At 38.4% G+C, this 25,178-nt stretch overlaps 1 protein-coding gene and 1 pseudogene across 2 annotated transcripts; one reads left to right on the top strand and one right to left on the bottom strand.

Annotated features, from left to right (window-relative positions):
- Positions 1–6,953: 6,953 nt before the first annotated feature.
- On the bottom strand, positions 6,954–9,350 carry LOC107619563 (RING/U-box superfamily protein). Of its 2 annotated transcripts, none has more exons than XM_016321854.3 (7): positions 9,142–9,350; positions 8,912–9,006; positions 8,170–8,249; positions 8,040–8,095; positions 7,803–7,915; positions 7,485–7,546; positions 6,954–7,389 (listed from the first exon to the last, which is right to left on the bottom strand). In XM_016321854.3, the coding sequence occupies exons 1-7, from the start codon at positions 9,269–9,271 to the stop codon at positions 7,092–7,094; spliced, it is 834 nt and encodes a 277-aa protein (XP_016177340.1). In that variant the 5' UTR covers positions 9,272–9,350; the 3' UTR covers positions 6,954–7,091. The 2 variants fall into 2 exon arrangements, with proteins under 2 accessions (XP_016177340.1, XP_088355769.1); XM_088499643.1 differs by having other exon boundaries at positions 6,954–7,386; positions 9,142–9,324.
- Positions 9,351–16,333: 6,983 nt separating this feature from the next.
- On the top strand, positions 16,334–19,720 carry LOC148544496 (protein FAR1-RELATED SEQUENCE 5-like; annotated as a pseudogene).
- Positions 19,721–25,178: the final 5,458 nt, after the last annotated feature.

Below are 25,178 nucleotides of genomic sequence, written 5' to 3'. Positions count from 1 at the left end.
ACTCCATCCTCCTCCATGAAATTAGAGAAGATCAAAGAACCATGAGAGAGGAGCAACAAAGGCAAGGAAGAGACATTGAGGAGCTCAAGCACTCCATAAGATCTTCAAGAGGAAGAACAAGCCGCCATCACTAAGGTGGACCCGTTCTTTAACTTCCTTGTTCTTTATTTTCCTGTTTTTCGAAAATTATGCTTTATGTTTATCTATGTTTGTGTCTTTATTACATGATCATTAGTGTCTATGCCTTAAAGCTATGAAAATGAATCCATCACCTTTCTTAAATGAAAAATGTTTTTAATTGAAAAAGAAAAAGAAGTGCATGAATTTCAAATTTTAAAACAGTTTAATTATCTTGATGTGGTGGCAATACTATTGTTTTTCTGAATGAATGCTTGAACAGTGCATATTTTTGAATTTGATTGTTTATCAATGTTAAAATTGTTGGCTCTTGAAAGAATGAAAGGAAAAGGAGAAATGTTATCTGATGATCTGAAAAATCATAAAATTGATTCTTGAAGCAAGAAAAAGCAGTGAAAAGCTTGCAAAAAAAAGGAAAAGAAAAAAGAAAGAAAAAGAAAAGCAAGCAGAAAAAGCCAATACCCCTTTAAACCAAAAGGCAAGGGTGATAAAAAGGATCCAAGGCTTTGAGCATCAGTGGATAGGAGGGCCCACAGAAATAAAATCATGGCCTAAGCGGCTAAACCAAGCTGTCCCTAACCATGTGCTTGTGGCGTGAAGGTGTCAAGTGAAAACTTGAGACTGAGCGGTTAAAGTCAAGGTCCAAAGCAAAAAGAAGAGTGTGCTTAAGAACCCTGGACACCTCTAATTGGGGACTCTAGCAAAGCTGAGTCACAATCTGAAAAGGTTCACCCAGTTATGTGTCTGTGGCATTTATGTATCCGGTGGTAATACTGGAAAACAAAGTGCTTAGGGCCACGGCCAAGACTCATAAATTAGTTGTGTTTAAGAATCAACATACTTAACTAGGAGAGTCAGTAACACTATCTGGATTCTGAGTTCCTATAGATGCCAATCATTCTGAACTTCAAGGAATAAAGTGAGATGCCAAAACTGTTCAGAAGCAAAAAGCTAAAAGCCCCGCTCATCTAATTAATATTGATCTTCATAGATGTTTTTGAAATTCATTGTATATTCTCTTCTTTTTATCCTATTTGATTTTCAGTTGCTTGGGGACAAGCAACAATTTAAGTTTGGTGTTGTGATGAGCGGATAATTTATACGCTTTTTGGCATTGTTTTTAGTATGTTTTTAGTATATTTTAATTAGTTTTTATTATATTTTCGTTAGTTTTTAAATAAAAATCACTCTTCTGGACTTTACTATGAGTTTTTATGTTTTTCTGTAATTTCAGGTAATTTCTGGCTGAAATTGAGGGACCTGAGCAAAAATCTGATTCAGAGGCTGAAAAAGGACTGTAGATGCTGTTGGATTCTGACCTCCCTGCACTCAAAGTGGATTTTCTAGAGCTACAAAAGCCCAATCGGTGCGCTCTCAATTGCGTTGGAAATTAGACATCCTGGCCTTTCCAGCAATATATAATAGTCTATAATTTGTCCGAAATTTGATGGCCCAAATAGGCGTTCCAAGTCAGCTCAAGAATTCTGGCGTTTAACTCCAAAACTAGCACAAAAGCTGGAGTTAAACGCCCAAACTGGCACAAAAGCTGGCGTTTAACTCCAAGAAAAGTCTCTACACATGAAAGCTTCAATGTTCAGCCCAAGCACACACCAAGTGGGCCCGGAAGAAGATTTCTGCATTAATTACCTATTTCTGTAACCCTAGGCTACTAGTTTTCTATAAATAGGACCCTTTGCTATTGTATTTTCATACTATCCATCTTTTACTCATACCTTCATACACTTGATCACGTTTTGGGGGGCTGGCCTCACGGCCATGCCTTAACCTTGTTCTTATGTATTTTCAACGGTGGAGTTTCTACACACCATAGATTAAGGTGTGGAGCTCTGCTGTTCTTCATGAATTAATACAAAGTACTATTGTTTTTCTATTCAACTCAAGTCTATTTCTTCTCCAAGATATTCATTCGTTCTTCAACTTGATGAATGTGATGATTGGTGACACTCATCATCATTCTCACCTATGAACATGTGCCTGACAACCACCTCTATTCTACTAGCAATGGCTTGAATGCGTATCTCTTGGGTTTCTGATCTAAGATTGGAACCTTCGTGGTATAGGCTAGAATTATTGACGGCCATTCCTGAGATCCGGAATGTCTAAACCTTGTCTGTGTTATTCTGAGTAGGATCTGGGAAGGGATGACTGTGACGAGCTTCAAACTCGCGATTGTGGGGCGTGTGACAGACGCAAAAGGATCAATGGATCCTATTCCGACATGATCGAGAACCGACAGCTGATAAGCCGATGTTGTGACAGAGCATCAGGACCATTTTCACTGAGAGGACGGGATGTAGCCATTGACAACGGTGATGCCCAACATAAAGCTTGCCATGTAAAGGAGTATGAATGATTGGAAGAAGGCAATAGGAAAGCAGAGGTTCAAGGGGAACAAAGCATCTCCATACGCTTATCTGAAATCCACCAATGAATTACATAAGTATCTCTATCTTTATTTTATATTTATTTTCACCACCTTAAACTCCATAACCATTTGAATCCGCCTGACTGAGATTTACAAGATGACCATAGCTTGCTTCAAGCCGACAATCTCCGTGGGATCGATCCTTACTCACGTAAGGTTTATTACTTGGACGACCCAGTGCACTTGCTGGTTAGTTGTGCAGAATTGTGACAAAGTGTGATTCACGTTTAAGAGCTCCAAGTCTTTGGCGCCATTGTTGATGATCACAATTTCGTGCACCAACATCCAGGAGAACATCGAGAATCTGATGGTTCTCCCAACCTATACCCTTAGAAGACACCTTGATTAAGTACTTGGCGCCAGAGCCAAAGCTCCAATAAGTCGGGATGCGCCTCTCTCCCTCTAGAGTAAGCCAGAAGGGATAATGACCCTAAGCCGGCCATATTTTGAAGAAAGTTTCTTTGAAGTCATGGAAGGTGTCTTCGAAGAGACCGAAGATCCTCCGATTTTGTATAGCTTGAAAGGACAGGTACTTCTTCTTGTGCTTATCCTCCCTAGAGGGATTTGTAAGTAGGAAAAAGAAAAGGAAGACTTCGACAATAGCTGGGAGCTCTAGGTACTCGCAAACCATCTCAAAGCACCGGATAGCAACCCAACTATTCGGGTGAAGTTGGGAGGGGGCAGCATTACATTTATTTAAGAGAGCTTGGACAAAAGGTGAAAAGGAAACCTGATGCCCAGGACGGTGAACAAAGGCACCCACATCTAGTTGGGGACACGGGGACATCAAGGTTAAGGTGGCAAATACGTTTCTGGGACCCGGAACTAAGCTCGTAGTTTTCCTCCTCGAGACCACCACCACATATTGCTCCCATATCATAGAACTCCTGAAGGTCCTCCACAGTTATCCTGAAGGAAATACTCGTCATGTCGGATGTATACCATCCATAACAATTTGTGGCCCTAGGCGAGGGAGGAGCCATCCCATGAGGTCGCATCGCCATACCTATAGTAGAGGTACCACTTAAGTTAATCGCAAGGCTGAAGCCAGATCCTAGTCCAAAACTAAGTTATCCTACACTAAACCACCCTAGCCTAAACTATGAAAATGACACCTATGGTACACCCCCTAAAAACTACCTAGCAAATGCCATATTTGGAAACGACGGCAGCAAAGAAAAGCAGAGCAACAATGGCAAGAAATAAATAAAAAGACTACTTACCAATAATTGTGACACAAAACGGTGCTGGGAATGGTAAGTCCCTCACGGTAGTAGTACGAAATCCGCAGGCAAAGATGGAAGTAGCAATCGCAAAAGGGAAGATGAAAGAAGTGGGTGAGTGGTGGTGGTAGTTATGGAAAAGGAGGGGAAGAATAGAAATGATAATATAAAACAAAGGTGGTAATTGTAACTGTAGAAAAAGAAGCGCGAAAGGTCAGGGGCAAAATCGACTTTTTTGCGCGCTTTCAAATCACACTCAAGTGCATTTAATGACCTAAGCATGATAATCGAAGCGACGCCTTCAAAATAGGCATTAAGGGCAACTCCCATGCGTGAGGAAGCCTCCAGAAGCCCGGACCCATGACGACGAACCCGCATTGGGTAGAGGCTATCATTACGAGACCACAAGTAGGTGAATGCGCCAATCGTGAATCTCATGCCTTAATGCATTGGGGGCATTGTTTTGCCCCAACCCAACAACAGGGGGCCACCAAGCGAATATGCGCCCTTTTTATACAGGTAGACGCACTCCACGTAACTCAATCTTCTTTAGAAAGATCTCAACAGCTGGCAGAAGCTTCTGAGGAGCTAGGCCTTAGCAGAAAGAAGGCCCACCCGAATGGGAGAGAGACATACCGCTCTCCCTTAGTACGTCACTATTACCCTAAATTAGCCTATTTATCATACAGACGCTGACTTTGACATCGGAGTGTCCTTTTAAATGGCTCCACCTGCTGACCAACCGATAACACATCGGACAGCCTTCCATCTCCTAATCCGCGTTCGGATCCTGATTCTCACCTTAGCCCATCTTGACCGACCGACTCATCGAATAACCAAACAAATTATTTTACAAAAAATACTAGAGAATCAGTAGAATTTATTATTTTTGGCTAGCAATTAGTCATTAATATTTAAAAGTATATGCTAAAAGTATGATGTTAGATTACTAGACTAAAAAAATTTAATTAATGACTAAAAGTGATAGACAAATACAATAAATTTTATTGGTCTTTAAATTTTTTTATTTTATTGTTATTTATGTTTTTGTCCCTAATATTCTAATAAAAAAAATGTAAAAATACTAAATCCAAACCCTTCCTTCTTTCATAATTTAAACTCGTGAACTAGAGGAATTTAAGAATTTTAACCTTCCTTTCCTTCCCTTCTCAACTTCTCAAAATATTTCATTTTCTTTTTTTTTTTTTTTGGCAACTCAAAAACACACCACGAAGGACCCTTTAGAAGGAGTTAATTATTAAAAAGAACATTTTTTACAAAAATTATATATATATATATATATATATATATATATATATATATATATATAGAGAGAGAGAGAGAGTGTTAAGGAGTTGTTTAAGAGAAAGCACAAGGACTAACAAGCAAATAAGTCAACTTAAACAAACTCTTTTAATAATTAATTTTAAAATTTTGTAAAGATCAAAATTTAAATAATTAAAATTAATTAAATTTTGAATAATTAGGATCCCACAAATAATCTCCACACAAACTCTAATTCCTCTTTTCTAAGCCCTGCCGTCACTCATAACCACACACTGCACCTCCATTGTACCGCCGCAACACTGGGGCGCCCCCGTCATGATCGCCGTAAGCTCTGCCATTGATGCAGGACTCTTCATCAACCAGAATAACATGCCATCGTGCCGCCCGCTTTATCGTACGGCAATCATTGGCCTTTCTTCGGTGACGAAACCATCTCAGCCATTGCACTCCCTATCGAGCTGCTATTGCTGCGTTGCCGTCTTCGTGTGAGATGTATGTGCGGTCCTTCACGCCATTCACGTCGCTGCTGCAGGGAGAAGTCGCACGAGTGATGCGATTGCACTCTCCCATCCTCCATCGCGCCACAGTAGGCCCGTCCTCCCTTGCGTCGCTGCTCTCCCTCCGCCACCATAGTCTTCTTGTGATTTGGACTTTTACGATGTGATTCCGATAATTTTTCATGTAATTTAGATTTTTTCCAATATAATTGGATGTTTTTAGTATATTGTGGATGTTTTGTTATCCGTAAGAAATGTATTGGAGTTTAGAATATGGATGTACAAAAAAAAAACACATCTAATTACAAAAAAAACATCTACAATTCTGACACTGAATTTTATGTGATTTGAATTTTTTTTATGTAACGTAGATTTTTTTTTTATATAATTTGGATGTTTTTTGTCTTTTAGTAAAAAATGTATTAGTGTTTAGGATGTGGATATTTCTTTTATAAAGAAAAAAACATCTAATTACAAAAAAACATTCACAACCCCGAAAAAAAAATTTAATATGATTTAAATTTTTTTTAATATAATTTAAATTTTTTCATGTAATTTGAATATTTTTTGTATAACTTGAATTTTTTTTATTATATTTAACTTTTTTTAATATACTGTGGAGGTTTTTTGTGAGCCTTAGGGTGCAGTTCAAAATTGGCTAAAGTTGACTGCACTCCTTATTAATTACCGAACGGAATTGAAGGTTAAAATAAGATTTTAGTCCCTACAAAAATTTTCTTTTGATTTTAATCCAATAAAATCTTTTCTGTAGAATTTATTGTTAATTTGCTGTTAAGAGTTAAGACTGACATGACATGGTGTGACATATCTAGCCACATCAATATTTGAACGTAGAGAAATTAGATATTGGAAGAAGCCAAATAAGAACAGGGGCATAATTGAACTTGAGGATACTCAACAAATCTTGTTGCAAGAGGACAGAAGCCATGGTGGCTGCTCGAGTTGGAGGGGCCCACAAGAGAAGGAATGACAGAGAAAAAATCAACGGAGGAGGTTTATAAGAGAGAAGAATGATTGGAAAAAAGAAAAAGAGATAGTATAACACTGACTTAATTATAGTTAGTTTTGCTTTTTGTAATTAATAATTTTTAAATTTTAAATTAAATTAAATAAATTTTATCCACATGACGTAAAAGTGATTGGAAAGAGCAAGAACTTTCATTTACTCTCAGAGCAAGTGAGCAACTAATAATTTCTCTTCAACCTTCAATGTCAACATTAACCTGCTGCGTTACAAAATAACCATAGTGATTAAAACAGAAACTTTTTAAATTTTATTAGACCAGAACTAGAAGAAATTTTTATAGGGACCGAAAATTTATTTAAACCAAAAGTTAATTATGAGTGAAAATGGAGAACTATGACCCCCTTAAATAAACAATGTTCAATATGATTCACGATTTGGCACCTATGACCCCACTTAATATTATGAAAAAATTACAGTGAAAATGGAGAAGAAAAAAAAATAATAAAGGATATCTACTCATTTCCATCAGAGTCATCATTAAATATATACATGTATGGAATCACAGTAGTGCGATCAATTAATTCATTTTCAGAAACCTGAGAATTTACCCCAGGTGAGCTCCAACCTAATCTTTGTATGTAAACAGCATCATATGCTTCAATATTCAATCCTGAAGCAAGAAACAGTTGAATCTCATACACAAATCTCTCTGTTCTTGCTCCCAGAAAAGGCCTTGCTGCTTCAGATACTGATGTCTTGAACTCCTCTTGTACCTTTTCAGGTGCATTCATGTGTGACTTCTGCTCTCTTCTGGAAGTTTAAGAATTAGCAGAAATCATAACTGATTTGGGATTTGGCATACTCAAATGATGTTAAACCGGCTAAAGATGCACGAAGAAACTTACTTTGTCAATGATGCATTCACCACTCCAAAAATATGGTAAACAATGATGTCAACATCTTCCTCCTATAATTTAAGCAAAAAGGAGGAATAAGTTAAGATGGACAACTATGCAATCTTCTATTGCCCTTTTATTTTTCATTCACTAAACAAAAAGACCAGAGTGAGAAACCGGAAATTTCATTCATAATTTGGCAGCATTTTGCTAATGAACTTTTTCTTTTTTTTTTCCCCAGTTACAATAAAGAATCAGAGAGCTGCAAACAAATTAAACTAACTAAAGAGAATTCATAAAAAACATTAATATGGTACATTCATTAACCTGAATAAGAGCTTGAATTTCCCTTCTTAACCAACCCTGAAGCCAGCTGTTTGGCTGACAATACTTACGAGATTTCCAATAATGTGATATATTGAATACGTCATCCAAGAAACCTAATCAAAGTTAAAAGCAAAGAATATACTCATATAAAGATAACTAAGATGGATATGAAGTAGAAGACAGACAGACCATTATTGAGCACAAAATTTGTTAAATAAGCAGCTGTAGAAGGAAGACCTTGTTCAGTGTAATAGCATTGCAATCTATATCTGTGAGCTCTCGACAATGTAAAACTGCATACACAACTATAAGGGCTCAGTAAAGATACTTCTACTGAAACTTTAACAGACTTACTGATCAGACAAACCTATACTCAAAATCTTCATTTAGATAATGCCGCTGAAAACAACTTCCATCAACTCCATGTATTATAGAAAAGTTTTCTGTCTGCATATTAGAGAAACAAGTACAAAGTCAGCAGCACATTTTATCAACTAAAGACTCAATTTGGCCCGTGAATGCCATAATCACATGGCGTGAGTCACTAAGGGACCGAATTAGGTCAGAGTCAAATTTTTGGGGGACCATTGAGTCACAGAATTCAATCAACTATAGGGAACTATTTCGGGTCAATTGAAATTTGAAGGATCAAATTCAGTAACAATTAACTACGGGGAACTACTCGAGGTCAGTTGAAATATGAGGATCAAATTTAGTCACAAGTGAAATTTGAGAAACCAAATTCAGTGCTTATTCCCATGTTATCCGATCATAAGTCAATAATCACCTTCAAACATTTTGGATCCCAAAACTGGGAGCAATTAGAAGTCAATGATTAAAATTCTTATAAAGGGGATTACTTTAGTGGCCAAAGAAACAACAATAACAATAATAATTATCTATCTTGTGCCTTAAGGGCGTATGCTAAGTTTACAAATTTAAAAAGTTTTCATTAAAAATATAAAAAATTTAAATTTCTAATGCATTTGTTTTGCATTAATTAAATGAAAATATTTAAAACTTTTCACTGGTAAATTTATCATCTGCTCTGAACACACATGTTAGCTAAACCCTGAATGTATTTCCAAAAATTTGAAAAATTAGGAAACCTTGCAAAGGGGGCATTTGACAGAAGAAGGTTGAGAACGGTGCTTGCTGGCAACCACCTTGGTCCAGCGTAAAATGCAATTGAAGCAAAACTTATCTGCAACACAAAAGAACAAGCTTAGTTACTAAGTATTATCCCAATGAATCTCCTCTTGGTATTAAACCAGAATTTTCCCCAAAAGACATTATTTGTTTAATGGCGTCCGAACGAAATGAAATGAAATGAAATTACGGAAGCATTTGTCGAGGTAGGAAGGTTGAAGAGTGGGTCCTAAGCAAATTGGGCAGCAGCTTCCGGTGTCAGTGTCGTCCTCCGACGAGAGCGACTTGATAGCGTGAATCGCCGCCGCGTCGTCTTCCATGTTGTGCTCTTGATTCTGCAGACTTTACACTTTCATCGCAATCATCAAACACTCTTCCGCTTTTTAATAATTTTCTTTTATTGAGTTATTTTAAGGAGTTAATAGTCAAAATCGTCTTTGAAAGATATCCGATCTCCATCATGGTTTTGAAAATCGGACCGAATCGGCTGGTTCAACCGGAATAACCGGGAATCGGTGGCCTAGCCGGTCCGGGTGACGGAGATAACCGTCTGGCAAAAAATCGGTGAAAAAACTGGTCGAACCGGCGGTTAACCGGCAAATCGAAAGAACCGTCCGGTTTTTTGGCGGTTTAGTGGTTTGCAGCTTCAATGCCAAAACGACGTCGTTTTGGCTTAAAAAAAAAAAAAGAAGAAAAGGCAAACGCGTAGCGCCGAAACCTAACCCACTACCACTAACCCTAATCTCAATCTGAGCTCAGCTCCCCTTTCCCCTAACCTAATCTGCACCAGCCTCCATTCACCCAGCAAGGCCACCATTCGCCACCGACAACCATCGACAGCAGCCGCGACCACCACCGGCCGAGCCTGCCTCCTCGTCGCCGAACGTCACTTAGCCCGCCCCTCATTCGCCACCCACAACCATCGACAGCAGCCGCGACCACCACCGGCCGAGCCCGCCTCCTCGTCGCCGAACATCACCTAACCCGACCCTCATTCGCCACCCACAACCATCCACAGCAGCCGCGACCATCACCGGCCGAGCCCGCGTCCTTCTGAATTCGGTAAGACTCTGTTCTATGCTCCTTCTTGATTTTGGATTTTGATTTTCTGAGGTTCTGTGAGCTCGCCTGTTCTATGCTGCCTTCTTGATTTATGATTTTGATTTTCATCATTGCTGTTGTTGATTTTGAATAATGAATATGTTTTGCTACTTCTGTTTGTTGCTTAATGATGAAAATTTTTTGCTGCTTCTGGATATGCTTGCTGTTTCATTATATTCATGGTTTTCTGAATCATTGCTGTTGTTGATTTTGAATATGTTTTGCTGCTTCTGGTTGTTGCTTAATGATGAAAATTTTTTGCTGCTTCTGAATATGCTTGCTGTTTTATTATATTCAGAATGATGAAAATTTTTTGCTGCTTCTGAATATGCTTGCTGTTTCATTATATTCATGGTTTTCTGAATCATTGCTGTTGTTGATTTTGAATATGTTTTGCTGCTTCTGTTTGTTGCTTAATGATGAAAATTTTTTGCTGCTTCTGAATATGCTTGCTGCTTCATTCGGTTTCTCTGTTTTTCTCTCTAGATTTGTTTCCTCTGATTCAATTTTGTGTATATATGTATACATTTTTGTGTAAATTGTGTTGTTTTGAATTTGATTTGTTTTGTTTGAATGGTGCAGTACTGAAATTGATCTGGTTTTGAAACTTTAATTAAAATAAAAAAAAGAAACTGATGATCCTCTTCTGAGCTCACTGTCACCACGGTCATTCCTCCCTCGCCGTGTCTCCAGTAAGCCGCTGCTTCTTTAGTTTTGATTTCTAAGATTCTGGCTTCTGAGTTGATTTTTTGTACTAGATTCTGAATTGTGATTGTGTTCTGAGTTGGGTTGTTCCTTAATGTGAGTCTGAATTTAATTTGAATTGTTTCACTTAGTTTTTCTGTTTCTGGATTTGGAGGTTGAGTTGTCTGTAACTCTGTATTCTGAGTTTTTGTTGTTGAAAAGCATTGAATTTGTTGAATCTAGTTAGGGTTTGGTTAGTTATAAGAGGCTTGTTGCACAATAAGAAATTTCATCAATGTGTTATTCAATTGAATTATATATTGGCAGCCCAAAAAGGGATAATTGAATTGTATAAGAGAATTGATGTTGAATAATTAGCCTTGGCTTGACAATGTTGCCTGCAAGATCTTTAATTTTTTGCAGCTTGAGTGGAAATTCTGCCTCAGTTAGTTGTTTTAAAGTTATCAATAAATTTAACTCAATCTGAATATTATCAATGAACTTTTCATCTTCAATTTTTTTTATATCTTAAATTCTATTAAAATTTTTTTACTTAAAAATTCATGAATTTTAATGAATTTAAATATATAAAATTATATATTAAATTTTTAATAATTTTATTTAATATTTAATTAAACGGGTTGAACCCCGGTTGAACCCCGGTCGAACCACTGAACCAGTGAACCAGTCGCCTCACCGGTTCATTGATCGGTCCGGTTCTCGCAACCTTGATCTCCATTTTAGTCCCCGAAAGATAAAATTAATCAAAATCGTTCCCGAAAGTTACTCACGTTGCTCAAGTTTGTCCTTCCGTCATATGAGTTGGTGATGTGGCTAACGTTTGCTGAGCTGGAAAGTTAAGTGCCAGCGTGGTAGACTCCCAAACGACGTAGTTTCATTCATCCACCCCCAAATCAATCGAACGACGTCGTTTATGCTCCAGAGTGGGATATTCAAATGTTCTTCCCTTCTCTCCTCTGATAACAACCCTCTTCAACTTTCGCTCCAAAACCCCTCGTCTTCTCTTTACTCTGGTATTCTGCCCAAAAATCCTTTGATCAGAACCTCGTAGCGTTATTGACGATTCTCGTGCGTGTCGAGGCTTGTAGAGGAGTTGGCTCTACAACGTTGGATAGTTGGAGGAGCTTGCGGAGGAGTTTCGTTGTTGGAGGAAGGAACAGTAACTGCCATAGGGTAAGGTTTAATTTTTTTGATAGTTTCTGTTGATTTTGCAATGTTGCTGTTCGTTGGTTTAGGTTGAGTTAGTTCTAAGAACCATCTAGTGAGAGTAGGGTTCGGATTAGGAAGAACATGTTCTGTATGTGTTTGCCGTTAGGGGTTTCCTGGTCGTTATGCGGTGGGTTTTTTCTGGGGAATGGAGGGTTTGCGATGGTTATGTTTAGGTTGTTTGCTGTGTGTTGACATGCATGTGTAAGGCTGTAGTTGTTTCAGATTTTGTTGTTGACTACATTTATTTATTTTTGCACTTGTAGATGGAGGGTCCTCCTATGACGTTTGTATTTCACCATGATGGGAAGTTTAAAAAGGATGAGGGTGGAAATCTGTACTATGAGCCGGATCACACAGAGGTGTTAATGGGAGTTGAAGCTGACACACTTGACGTGTTCTTTGTGAAGGGATACTATGTGGAATTGGGATATGCTGAGGCTAGGGAGTGTTGGTGGAAATCTCCAGGAGTTCCCCTTGAATATGGGCTGAGGAGGCTGGCCACGGATCATGATTTGATTGCAATGGTGAAGGATTGCAGGAGGAACTTCAACTTGATCAACCTGTATTTCGAGTATAGTGTTTCAGAGCCATGTGTGGTTGACGAGCAGGAAGAAGATGTCCCAAAAATTAAGCCAACCCAAATCAAAAGCCATCACTCTCAACCCACCAAGTTACCATCCCACCAAAAAGCATGCTCTGAATCCACGAAGGCATTAGCTAATGGTAGCAGATCATCTCAGCCTTCAAAGTTGTCTTCTCAGTCTACAAAATTTTCTACCCAACCCACAAAGGAACCAAGTCAGCCCAGTAAACTGCATACCAAGCCCACTAAGCAACCAATTCAGCCCAATAAGGAGCCCATTAAACCCACTGGACCATCCATTAAGTCCACGGGTCTATCATCCAAGCCAACTAGACCATCATTTAAGCCCACCGGAGCATCATCTCAGCCCACCAAAAAGTCACATCACCCTGTGCAAACTCCATCACAGCATAGAAAATTTTGTAGTCAGCCTACCAAACCTACCCCTGCTCCATCTCAGACCAGAGGAAAGACCAAGGTCACTACCACCACAAGAGCAGGAAGGCCTGTGAAGACATTAGAGGTTGAAGAAGACAGTGACTCTCATTACTCCTATGAGAGTGCTGAGGACAGCCTTTACAAACCTCCAAAGGTAGTAGGAGATGATGAATCTAGCAGTGACAGTGAGGATGGTGTGAATTCTACAAGGCTGAACAAAAAAAAAGTGAGGTGAAAGAGAAGCACAAGCCTGCTAAGACCAGATTAGCAGAGAAAGAAATAGAGACTGAAGATTCAAGCTATGAAGCTTCTGAGGATGAGGATGAAAGTGACTCAGGTATTTGGCTAGCTCAAGTAGTTTGTAGTTGTGGATTTAATTTTGGTCACATGAGTAATTACTTTGTACTTTCGATTTGGCAGACCTAGAAGATAACAACCTTGAAGATGGTGATTCGGATCTCAACTCATGGCACTCGGAGGACTCAAGCCAGGAACTGGACTCTGATGAGGAATCACCAACCGTATATCCTCAGTATAATGACAAGGCAAAGTGGACAAATACTGACGGCGTGTGCTCAGGATGCCAATAATCACATCTTTGTCGTTGCCTATGCAATTGTCGATGTGAAAAATAAGGACAACTGGAAATGGTTTCTGGATTTGTTGCAGTCAGACCTTGGCAACTACAATGATAACAAGTTGTGCATCATTTCAGACATGCAGAAGGTGAGGACAGTTTTCATACTCGTATTCATAGTTTTGGGTTTTGTTTGATTTAATGAAATATAATTATAGGACTAAATTGATTTAATAATCAACTTTGAGGGATTCATTTGACTAACACTCTTTTCGGGTTTCTCTGTATCTGTCAGGGACTAATCCCAGCAGTGAAGGAAGTCATGCCCATGGCCCAGCACAGATTTTGTGTGTGGCATCTGTGGCAAAATTTTTCAAAACAATGGGGTAGCACAGAGTTGAAAGACCTGGTCTAGGAGTGTGCTAGATCAAGAACACGTAATGAGTTCGAGAGGAACATGAAGAGAGTAAAGGTCATCAACGAGCAGGCTTGGCAGTATCTTGAAAAGTGGTCGAAGGAAGCTTGGACTAAGGCGTACTTCAGTGAGGATCCCAAGAATGACAACATTTGCAACAATGCGTGTGATTCAATGCTAAAATAAAGCATGAAAGGACCAAGCCGATTTTGACTTTGGCTGAAGAGGTGAGAAGAGTAATCATGAAGAGCATGGTCGATAACAAACTGAAGTTTAGCACTTATCAAGGAATTTTACCCCCGGTTCAGCAAAGCAGACTAGAAGCCATGACAAAGTTATCTAGTCGCTGGGCTCCCCAATGGTGCGGGGATGATAAAGAGGAGTTGTTTGAAGTACATGGGTAGCCCACAAATGTGGTGGTGGACTTGGGGAAGCACACTTGCACCTGTCGTTTCTGGCAACTCACAGGTAAATCATTCTGACCCCATCACTCCTTCCCTTAGCCTGAAGTAGTAGGAGCTTGTTTTTGATTTTTTCAATACGTTTGTCTGTTTGTACTGGGTACAGGGATGCCATGTATGCATGCAATTTCAGCCATTCAGGACAAAAATGGTAAGAGGACTGAGGAGTATTGCCATGAGTTTTTGATAATGGAGGCGTATAAAAGGACATACTGTTTCAATGTTAACCTGGTGAAAGGACAAGATCTGCGGGAGAAAACATCCTCACCTGCCCCTATCCCACCCCCAATTAAGTCAAAACCTGGGAGGCCTACCAAGAAGAGGAGAAAGGACAAAGGAGATCAACCAGTTGGGTCAAGCACCAAGATGAAGAGGAAGTACAACCCAATTAGGTGCATGCATTGTAGTGAAGTTGGACACAACAAGAGAAGCTGTGCAAAGAAGAAAAAGGAGGATGCTGAGGAACAAGCTAGGCAAATGCAACTTCAGCTTGCCATTGCTAAAGGGCCTGCTCCCCCTACAGATGAGCCAAACAACAACAATGAAGTTCAATCACATTCTGCCCCTCCTCCCCCAGTCCAGCCACAACCTGCTGTGGAAGTCAACCAACCAGGAGGAACCCCACCAATGCAACATACCCAACTGCCTGTTCAAGACCTTCAGGTTATTTTATTTTATTTTAATGTTGCTTTTTGTTCTCCCCAATTGTATTTGTTTACTTGAAGCTAAATGGTTCTGCAACTAGCCTATGCAGGGTGCAAAGAGAGGCAGGCCACCCAAGTTGCATGTCATCAAAAGCAAGGCAAGATCGAATGCCTCCAACCAGTCACCTGTGGCCATATCTGCTGAGACATTGAAAGGAACAACTTCCGCCACTGCAAAGAAGATGCAAACCTTCATGATATTCGTGCCTACTCCAGGCTTCAAGTGTCCAAGAAAGAAAGATTAATATGTTTAACTAGAAAATATATTTTGTATGTTGTTACAACTCTGCTTTTTGGGAACATGGCTCTGTAAACTGGTTCTGTTTTAAGGATCATTTAAGTTAGGCCTAGTATGTTTTTTTGATTTTAGTAAACAATGTTGTCTGAACTTATGCTTTGGATTGCTCTTTTAACTTCTGGATCCTTGATCACCCCTGTGGTGTGTCTACTAAGACAATATGATATCATTATAACTATGATGTTTGTTATGGATTACTATGATTTTGACTATTCTGATGTATACATCTTTTTGGTTAAATTATCATGTATTCTCAGTGAAACCCATCATGCTTAAACAACAACTTTATGTTACATTAAACACAATTAAACCATAATTTCATTCATAAATAATATCATCATTACATATCAACTATTTCAATTTCAAAGATCTAACAACACCTCTAAAAAACAAGCACATAACACTCCATCTGTGGCTTTACTTGGAGATTAATGTGAACAACATTGATACACACAAGACAGTGGCCACGACCACCGCAACTAACATGAACATTAGCAGCATCTTCATTGCTCTAACCTCACCCTCCAAGCTATCCAATCTCCATGACACATTCAGTCTCCATTCATCATAGTCCCCACCAACCTCTGCATCAGTTTCTGCCCCTACTACATACCCATCTTCCTCAACCCACCTAAAAAAGTTGCAGTGGCTTCCCTTCTGAATATTTTCAAAAAAAAGGAGAATCAACTTCAACTACCCAGCAGAATAGACATAGGAATATGAAAAACAAGCTTAATATATCCTAACCTAACTCACCGGGTATCTCGCACAGGTGTGGAACAACCTATCTGGATTCTCTCTTATGCTGGATTTCTTGATTGTCGTCTTCAACCCACAAAAGCAAGTCTGGTCCTTCATCTTCCTCCTCCGTCGCATGGAAGAGTTCGACTCATGGCTACCGATAGACTGCGATGGCAGGTCACCATGCGGCTTTCACTCATCATAGCAGCGACTCCTCAAACATACATCGTCATCTACTATGAGAATGACGCACATTTATTCTTCAGATTGGAGGTTAGGTTAGGGTTGTGACTTTAGGACTAATTTGACTTAAATAGGCAAACATATCTTATTAGCATTAACCGTTGTCATGCTGGAATCTACCACGCTGGCACTTAACGTTCCAGCTCAGCAAACGTTAGCTACATCACCAACTCATATGACGGAAGGACAAACTCAAGCAACGTGAGTAACTTTCGGGGATGATTTTGATTAATTTTATCTTTCGGGGACTAAAATGGAGATCGGGGTATCTTTCAGGGACGATTTTGACTATTAACTCTTATTTTAAGTTATTCAGTTAATTGGTCGCATTTACGTTGGTCCCCCAATCTTTGTCTAACACAATTGAATATTTTCTTTTGCGAAAGCATCCTTAGTCTATTATTGCAACATCAATATTAGATCTCTTTTCTATTACAATAATAACTCAATATTGATCATTTTTTATTATATTCCTACTTTTTTATTGTGTCATTTAAAATTATATTAATAACTAATTTAAATATTAAATAAAATAATTAGTCTTCTAAATAATAAAACAACAAAACCTAAAATCTCTTAACGTTCATATGAAACACGCAGATTTTACTAGAAGCAGCAATGACAGTTCAGATGGTGGCACAAGAAAAGTGCGACCACCATTAAGTCCTCTCTAATGCATGAATATTGTATTTTATCACGTAGTTTCTTCTTCCTTCCATATTAATGGTTTTCTGTTCATTTTTTATAGATTTAAATCTGTTTCTTGCACATAATTATCGATATTTCTTGCTTGTACATTAATGTTTTTTCTTCCTTTTGTTTTCTTAATCGATATTGATGTTTGATAGTATAAGAGAGATTGTCTTCTACAGTTTCAATGCTTTCTTCTAATTTATTTTATTTTAAAATTTGAAAAATTTAAAAAAATATAGAACCAGAACAGTGCTATTATTTTCATGTTAGTGGTCTCTACACTTTGTTTTATTAGAATACTATTTGTTTTATATTTTTTCGGTTACAAACAAAATTGTTTAGCAGGATCTTGAAGTGGATGATAAAATAGAAGAAAAAATATTCTTTGATGAGATCATAGAAGAGTCAGTTGATACAGAGGAATTTCAAGAAATGTATCAAGATGAAATTGAGCAGGAAGCTGTGATTTCTAAGGATTTAGGGGAGCAAGAATTTTAAGCAATGTTTGATGGAAACGATTTTTCACATCAGGTGAATAAAGTATATCGAATAGATGATATTGAAAATATTGCCATGGTTGATTTTCTGAACATAGGTTCTCATGAGAAGGAATATTTTCATTTTCCTAATTTTCAGATAGTATTTGATTTCTATAACCATTATGTAAAATCTGTTGGTTTTGGTGCTAGAAAAAGTAAGATTTAGAAAAATAGCAAAGGAGAATATGTGAAGCAATTGTTTGTGTGTTCTCGTGAGGGATTTAGACCAGAGAAGTATTATAATATGGAAAACAGAAAAAGGGAGCCAAAATCTGAGACTCGTTGTGGTTGCCTGGCTAGGTTTGTAGTTCGTTTTGTGGCTTACACTGGAAGATGACATGTGGTTTTGTTTGTTGAATTGCACAATCATGATTGCCTTAATCCTAAGTTAGTTGGTTTCTTTTCTACACATAGAAAAATGGCAGAAGCTGATGCTAGTCAAATGAACAACATGAAGGATGCAGGCATTAGCACACCCCATATATATGCTATGTTAGCTAATCAAGAAGGGGGTTATGAGAATGTTAATTATACCTTAAGAGATATGTATAATGAGATTGGTAGGCGAAGGTGTCATGTCCTAGGTGATGCTAGAGCAGCATTGCAATACCTTAAAAACCAGAAAGCTGAAGATCCTTGCCTCTATTATGAGCACATAGTTGATGCTAAAGGGGTATTGCGAGCTCTATTTTGGTGTGATGGAAGAAGCCAATTAGATTATGAAGTATTTGGAGATGTGCTTGTCTTTAATGCGACATAAAAGAAGAACAAGTTGTGTCCAGTAGTAGTGTTTTTCGGTGTGAATAATCACAACCAAACAGTGATATTTGGAAGTGCTCTAGTTATCGATGAGAGTAAGGAGGTCTACGTGTAGTTATTACAACAACTATTGACAGTTTTGAAGGGAAAAGCACTTATATCTGTGATTACAGATGGTGCTCCATCAATGAAGTTCGCAATTGAGGCGGTATTCCCAAATGTCCATCATAGATTATGTGCTTGGCACCTCATTTGGAACGCCACAAGTAATGTTGGAAACCCAAAATTCACATCTATGTTTAAGAAGTGTATGTTAGGAGATTATAAAATCAGTGTGTTTGAGCAGAAGTAGTTTGAAATAGTTGAGGAGTTTGGTATAGCAGAAAAGAATTGGATTATTGACAAGTACGAGAAAAGGCATATATGGGCCATTGCACATATTCGAGGCAAGTTTTTTGCAGGATTTAGGACAACTTCTCGATGCGAAAGTTTTCACTCTATTATTGCAAAACATGTTAACTCGCAAAATAATTTGGTTGATTTCATAAAACATTTTAAGCAGTCTCTTACCTACCTACGATATAAGGAGGTTAAAGCTGACTATGTTTCCATATCTGGTCATCTGGTACTTAAAACAGCTTTGGAACCTCTGGAAAGGTTTGCATCAAATGTCTATACATGAGAGATATTTTTTATATTTCGACCAATGCTTGTTAGGACTGCAAGAATGAAGGTTGTGCAAAATGTGGCATTTGAGTCATTTGTACTTTATACAATATCTAAATATGGAAGTCTAAATAGTTCATGGGAAGTGTCTGTGGATAATGAAATGACAAAATTCAATTGTTCATGCTTCAGGATGGATTCTTTTGGAATTTCGTGTGAGCATATAGTTTGTGTGCTGGTGTTTCTTAACATCCTTGAGCTGCCAAAGTCTCTTGTGTTAATAAGGTGGTCGAAGAATGCCAAGACAAGCACTTTCAATTCAAGTGACATTACTTGGGACTCTATAATATTGAGTCAATATGGATGCTTGATGGATTGGTGTCGGCAACTATCCTATATCGCTAGTCGAAGGCAAGAGAGATTCCACCTTCTTCGAGACACTGTTATGAGCCTAATCGAAGATTTCAACAAGATTGAAGATGAACAAAAAAAGCAAGTTGGTGTTGAAGCTGATGGTTCAGATGATATTTTTCTTAAGAATCCACAAAATTGTAGATCTAAGTGTCATCCAGGTGAGAAGGTAAAACAAAAACCACAACATACGATGTGGTATTTGTCGCATGGAAGAGCACAATAAAAAATCTTGTCCATTGGCAAAGGACATTTAGCAGACCAATGCAAGTTGTGCAAATTTTCATGGTATAAATGGGAACCCTTTTGAGGAAGGGTTGGATGCATGCAGAAATTGTAATATTTGGTTTAAAGATTTGCGTACCACAAGATGTTAATTATATAATTTTCATTAATAAGAGTGGAGATTGATTGATAGTGTGCTCAATAGAACAGTAAAACAGTAGAACAATAGCAATAATAAATCAACACAATTGGATATAAAACTAAATAATGTGTAGTGAATAAGGAGAGAATCAACAAGAAAAATAGAATAATGCAGTAACCAATTCTCCTGTTCGAGTCAGGGATGACTCCACTCAATTGCCAAAAATCAATTCCCCTCACCACTACTCCCACCTCCCTTTACATACTGCCAATTCTATTACATAACAACCCAGTACCAATGTTTTCCTACTACGCATCCTTCTCACGCATGGTAGTCTCGCATACATACGGGAGGTCTCTTATTTCTTTTGCTTTTCACCCCATTTCTATTATTCGGCCCAACTTCTTCCCCAGTCTCTGATTCTTGACTCGGCCCTTTGTTACTTGGGCCGTCATTCATATCAACCACTCCCCTGTCGACAATAACCTTGTCCTTAAGGTCTGCACCGGGATACATCTTCACAAGTTCTGTCCAGCTCACCCAAGTAGCTTCTTCCCCCGGGGCTCTCCTTGCCATTCCACCAAAACCTGCACCTGATGTTGCTCATCCTCATGCTTCAATACTCGGCTGTCGATGATTGCCGCCGGGTTGGGGTCAAAGGGAAGGTTCACAAGGAGTTGGTTTACCCCAACTGCTAATGTAGGATTGATGAGACGCATAAGCTGGTGAATTAAAAATTATTAAAATAGTTACGTTGCAAGTATAGTTTTTAACTCACCGAAAATCTGCCTATCAATTTAGAAGTATGTCACAGAGAGTTTGAATTAAAAATTACTGGGAATTTTAAGTCCCAGGTCGTCTCCCAACGAGTTGCAGAAAAGTGTGCTATCTTATTAATCAGATGTTCAAAGAAGTTGAGTTGGGTAAATTGGAATTTAAATTGAGGAAATTTAGTAAATATGAATAAAAGCCTTGATTGGGAGTTGATTGGTTGGAATTTCTCCTATTGATGGAGTGATTGTAAGATTAATTTATAATTAATGGTTGTTCTGTTTGGTTATCCTTTACTAAGTAAGGGAAAGTCAAACAAGCTGGAATGCCAGATCTATTCACAAGTTGCAACCCACTTAGTTCAAAGGGATTGGCGTTGGTGACAGGATAGCAATCCAACATTTAACCCAATTACAAATTTTTCTTCAATCCTTCCAACTCAAGAGTTCCTTTTAATCAACTCCCCATCAAGTAAGGAAGCTACTCACGCATTGTAAATAAAGAATCCATAGCACATGAAAGAGAATTAAAAGAAGACATGATTATTGGAATTGAAATTGAATTAAAAAGAAATAATCCTTGCATTAATTAATCATAAAAGTATTCAAATAACAAAATTGAACAAAACAAGGAACATGGAAGAATAAAACCAAGTTGAGAAAACGAACTAGAATAACGAAGTCTTGATGAGGGAATAACTCTTCTCAATGTTCCAATGCTAAGACCAATTGAAAATTAAAATTCTAAAACCTAGAGAGAAAAATCTAAGAGAGTAAAACTAGATCTAAAAAACTGTTGACTGAATGAATGTGTTATTTGTTTCTGCATGTTCTCTGACTCTAGTCTGCTGTTCCGGGCCGAAAACTGGGTCGAAATAGGGTCCAAAATCGCCCCTAACAAATTCTGCAGATTATGCAGATCGCACATGTCACGCGATCGCGTCATCCATGCGGACGCGTCATTCGCGCTTTTCCTCGCCACGCGTTCGCGTCGTCCACGCTACCGCGTCGCCAGAGCTTTTCCAATCTGCGCGGCCGCGTAAGCCATGCGGCCGCGTCACTGCGATTTGCTCTCGTTCGCGTGAGCCATGCGACCGCGTCACTTCTCGCTGGTTATCTCCTCAAATTCTTGTGTTCCTTCCATATTTGCTAGCTTCCTTTCCAATCTCCAACTCATTTATGCCCTGTAAAGCCTGAAACACTCAACACACAGATCACGTCATCGAATGGAATAAAGAAGAATTAAAAATAAATAATTAAAGTCTCTAGGAAGCAGTTTTCAAACATGTAATAAATTCAGGAAGGAAATCTAAATGCATGCTAATTTAATGAATAAGTGGGTAAGGATCATGGTAAAACCACACAATTAAACACAATATAAATCATAAAATAGTGGTTCATTAACCTCCCCACACTTAAACATTAGCATGTCCTCATGCTTAATTGAAGGAGATAAGGAAATAAGTATGAACATGTAGAAACTCATGAAATGCAATGCAAACCTATATATATATAAATAAATGCAACTATATGATTCTTGTCCACTTAATCAAAAGTAAATAAGCTCTTCAAAACAATTACAAATCAAATTCCACTAATTTTATCATTATACAATAAAATGGATAAAAGTGCAAGGAGATAGCTCATGAAAGCAGGGAACTTGAAAATTCAAGCATTGAACCCTCACCGATAATGTATGTACGCTCTAATCTCTAGTGTATAGGGTGGTCACTCTATCCTTCTCTAATCATGCTTTCTAACTTTTGTTCTTCTCCTAACTAATCAACAATAGTTAATATACCAATGCAAACATCATGAGGTCTTTTCAAGGTTGTAATGGGTCTAAGGTATAGGCAGGGGTGTATATTTGGTCAAGTGAGCTAATAAATTGAATCTTTAATTAACCCAAGCTCTAACATAACTTGTATACACTTAATGTCATTTTTAAAGTTCATACCTAGCTACCCAGAATTCCCTTTTTCAATCCATACTCATGTATCAACTTATATTTTGGTTCTATCATATGTGCATTGATCTTCGAATTCTGAATTCAACATTGGGGTAATTTTGTCCCCTTATTTATTGAAATTTTAATTTTTTTTTTTAAAAAATAAATAAAGCTTATCAGTGCACATAGATTTTTAATTCTTGTAGTTTCACATGAGTAGGTATCCAAATTTCCCTTAAATTTTTATGACACATTCCCTTAACAACTTTTGTTCCTACAACTTCCCATACTTAACTAGCACACACAATTCTATCTTAAGCTAACTAAAGATTCAAATTGGGTATACAATTGTTTTTCGGCTTAAGGTTAGTAATGTGGTAAAATATCGAACAAATGGGAATTAAAGGCTCAAAGTGGTTAACAAAGGTAATTAAAAAAGGTAGGCTTAATTTGGATGAGTGAGTTTAAACAAATAATGGCCTCAATCATGTGCAAGCATGCAAATATAATAACTATTGGACATATAAGATAAAACAAAATATAGATTACAATCATAGAGAAGTAAACACATAAGAATGAAATAATTATGGTTAAATAATGTAACCATTCATAAAGGCTCAAATTTTTCACAGGTTGTGTGTTCTTTGACTCAAATATCATGTTCCAAATACAGCTCAAGCAAATTTATCATAAGAATTTTTTTGAAAAATTAGTGAAATTTTGTTCCAAAGATAGATTTTAAAAGAAACTTATTGTCTTTTCAATTAAGTAGAACATGCATGCAACTATCCTAACCTATGCAATTTATTCTAGTCTATAAAGGAAAGAAAATCTAACTAAAATATCCTAATTATTGGTGCTAGAGAAGAGAAATTACCTCTGAAAGTCAGGTACTGACCGACCTCCCCACACTTAAGGCTTTGCACCGTCCTCGGTGCCATCTGTCAGGAACAGGGGTGGGCTGGTAGCAATATCTCCACAGTCGGGACCGTCATGGCTCCCTGTGCTGGTAAAAAAAGTGGAGTCCGGGGTGTCTGAGTCTCTGAAGTGTCCCTTGAGTAGCTCCTTGAGGTGTTTGAATCGGCGCTCGTTACGGCGCTCTCTCATCTTTGCTTTCTGTTCTTGCCGATCCAACCGTTCGATTATCTGTTGGAGCAATTTCTCAGTTGTAGATGCTTGTGGTGTTAAAGAAGGATTATCTTCAACTGGAGCAGTAGGAAGGCTTGTAGTGGCTGCTGAGAGTCTGAGGTATTTCCCGTTAGGGACATACTAATCATCCCTTGGAAGCACGACTTTGGTGTCCCCAGCTCTGTAGGAGACTCTGGCTGCTGAGACAAGATCTGAGACCAAGGCGGGGAAAGGTAAGTTGCCCGCAATTTGTACGTGTTCCATAGCATTCCGGATATGTCTTGAGAGATTCAGAGGTTGGTCTGTAAGGATGCACCATAGTAGAACAGCCATGTCCCCAGTGAAGGAGGACTCATGAGTGCTCGGAAAGACGTAATGGGACATGATCTGCGCCCATACGCGAGCCTCTAAGGTAAGTGCTGAAGCCAAGATTTCCTTAGGGCGGGTACGGCGGTATCCGTAGATCCAACGGCTGCCAGGTAATGCGATGACTCCGAGAATGGAGTCCCAGTTGAATCGGTATCTCTGGCGCTGAAGGGCGGCTTCTTGAAAAGCGTCCATTCCTGCTGGAATAGGGAGAAGACTCAGAGCTTACTGAATGGCCTCTTCTGTGATGGGGACTTGCTTCTGCCGGACATAAACAGACTACAGGGTCGGCATGTAGAAGTTGGAGTAGAACTCAACTACCCAAGAAAGATTGACCTGCCTTGGCTGTCTCCGTAGGAAATTCCATTGTCTTCGCTCAATTTGAGGCTCAACAAAGGTGGCAATATTGGACGGGAGGGTAAGAAGGTATTCATTGTTATAGTTCCTTTCTGCTAGGATAGGGAACATCTGCTCACAGTAGCGATTGGGAAATCGCACAGTGTCCTTTGCGGGAAAGGCTTTCTCCTTGTTGTCAACCTTTATTATCCTTTTAACTCGTTTTGTTGAGGGCTTGACTGCGGTGGAAGAAGGCTCTGCCACTAATGCTCTTTTAGTTCCTCTTCTTGTGGGTGGTTTGGAAGTTGCTTTCTCCTTTCCTTTCTTGGTGGCCATCCTGAAAGAAGGGAAGAGGAAGTAAATTAAATTCAAAGAGATATACAGCAAGGAAGAAAACGGAAAAGAGGGTGAATGATGCACAGTAAAATGTAGATGACATTAACACATGCTCTCGAGTACATATAAAAAGCCATCAATGGAAAATAGCTAGTGCAGATAAAAACAAGTGAATGCAAGGTGTTTATTGGCATGCTGACAAAGGGCATGAGTAGCATAGACCAAGCATTACTTCGTAACAAACCATCACGTTTGTATTGACAATTGAATTCAATTAATAAAATAATAAGGAGAATTTGTGAAAAGCAAGCATTGAATAGTAGAGTAAAGTAATGTAGAAAAGTGCATAGGGCTATATAGGCTTTTTCACAAACGCATGGCATGCATGGTAAGTAAGATATAAAAAGTATGAAATTGAACATGCAAGCAATCC

This window comes from Arachis ipaensis, chromosome B9 (assembly GCF_059453495.1).
Source record: "Arachis ipaensis isolate K30076 ecotype BB chromosome B9, ASM5945349v1, whole genome shotgun sequence".
Lineage (NCBI taxonomy): Eukaryota > Viridiplantae > Streptophyta > Magnoliopsida > Fabales > Fabaceae > Arachis > Arachis ipaensis.
The sequence above is the reverse complement of the archived record's forward strand: the minus strand, read 5'-3'. Positions and strand labels throughout refer to the sequence as shown.

What these genes read in the sequence shown, in the direction of transcription:
- LOC107619563 (XM_016321854.3), bottom strand. Translation starts at nt 9,271, where the DNA reads ATGGAAGACGACGCGGCGGCGATTCACGCTATCAAGTCGCTCTCGTCG. An exon ending in CTACCTCGACAAATGCTTCC is followed by an intron (nt 9,007 to 9,141) that starts GTAATTTCATTT and finishes TTTGTGTTGCAG; the next exon opens with ATAAGTTTTGCTTCAATTGC. An exon ending in AAATTCAAGCTCTTATTCAG is followed by an intron (nt 7,547 to 7,802) that starts GTTAATGAATGT and finishes CTTAAATTATAG; the next exon opens with GAGGAAGATGTTGACATCAT.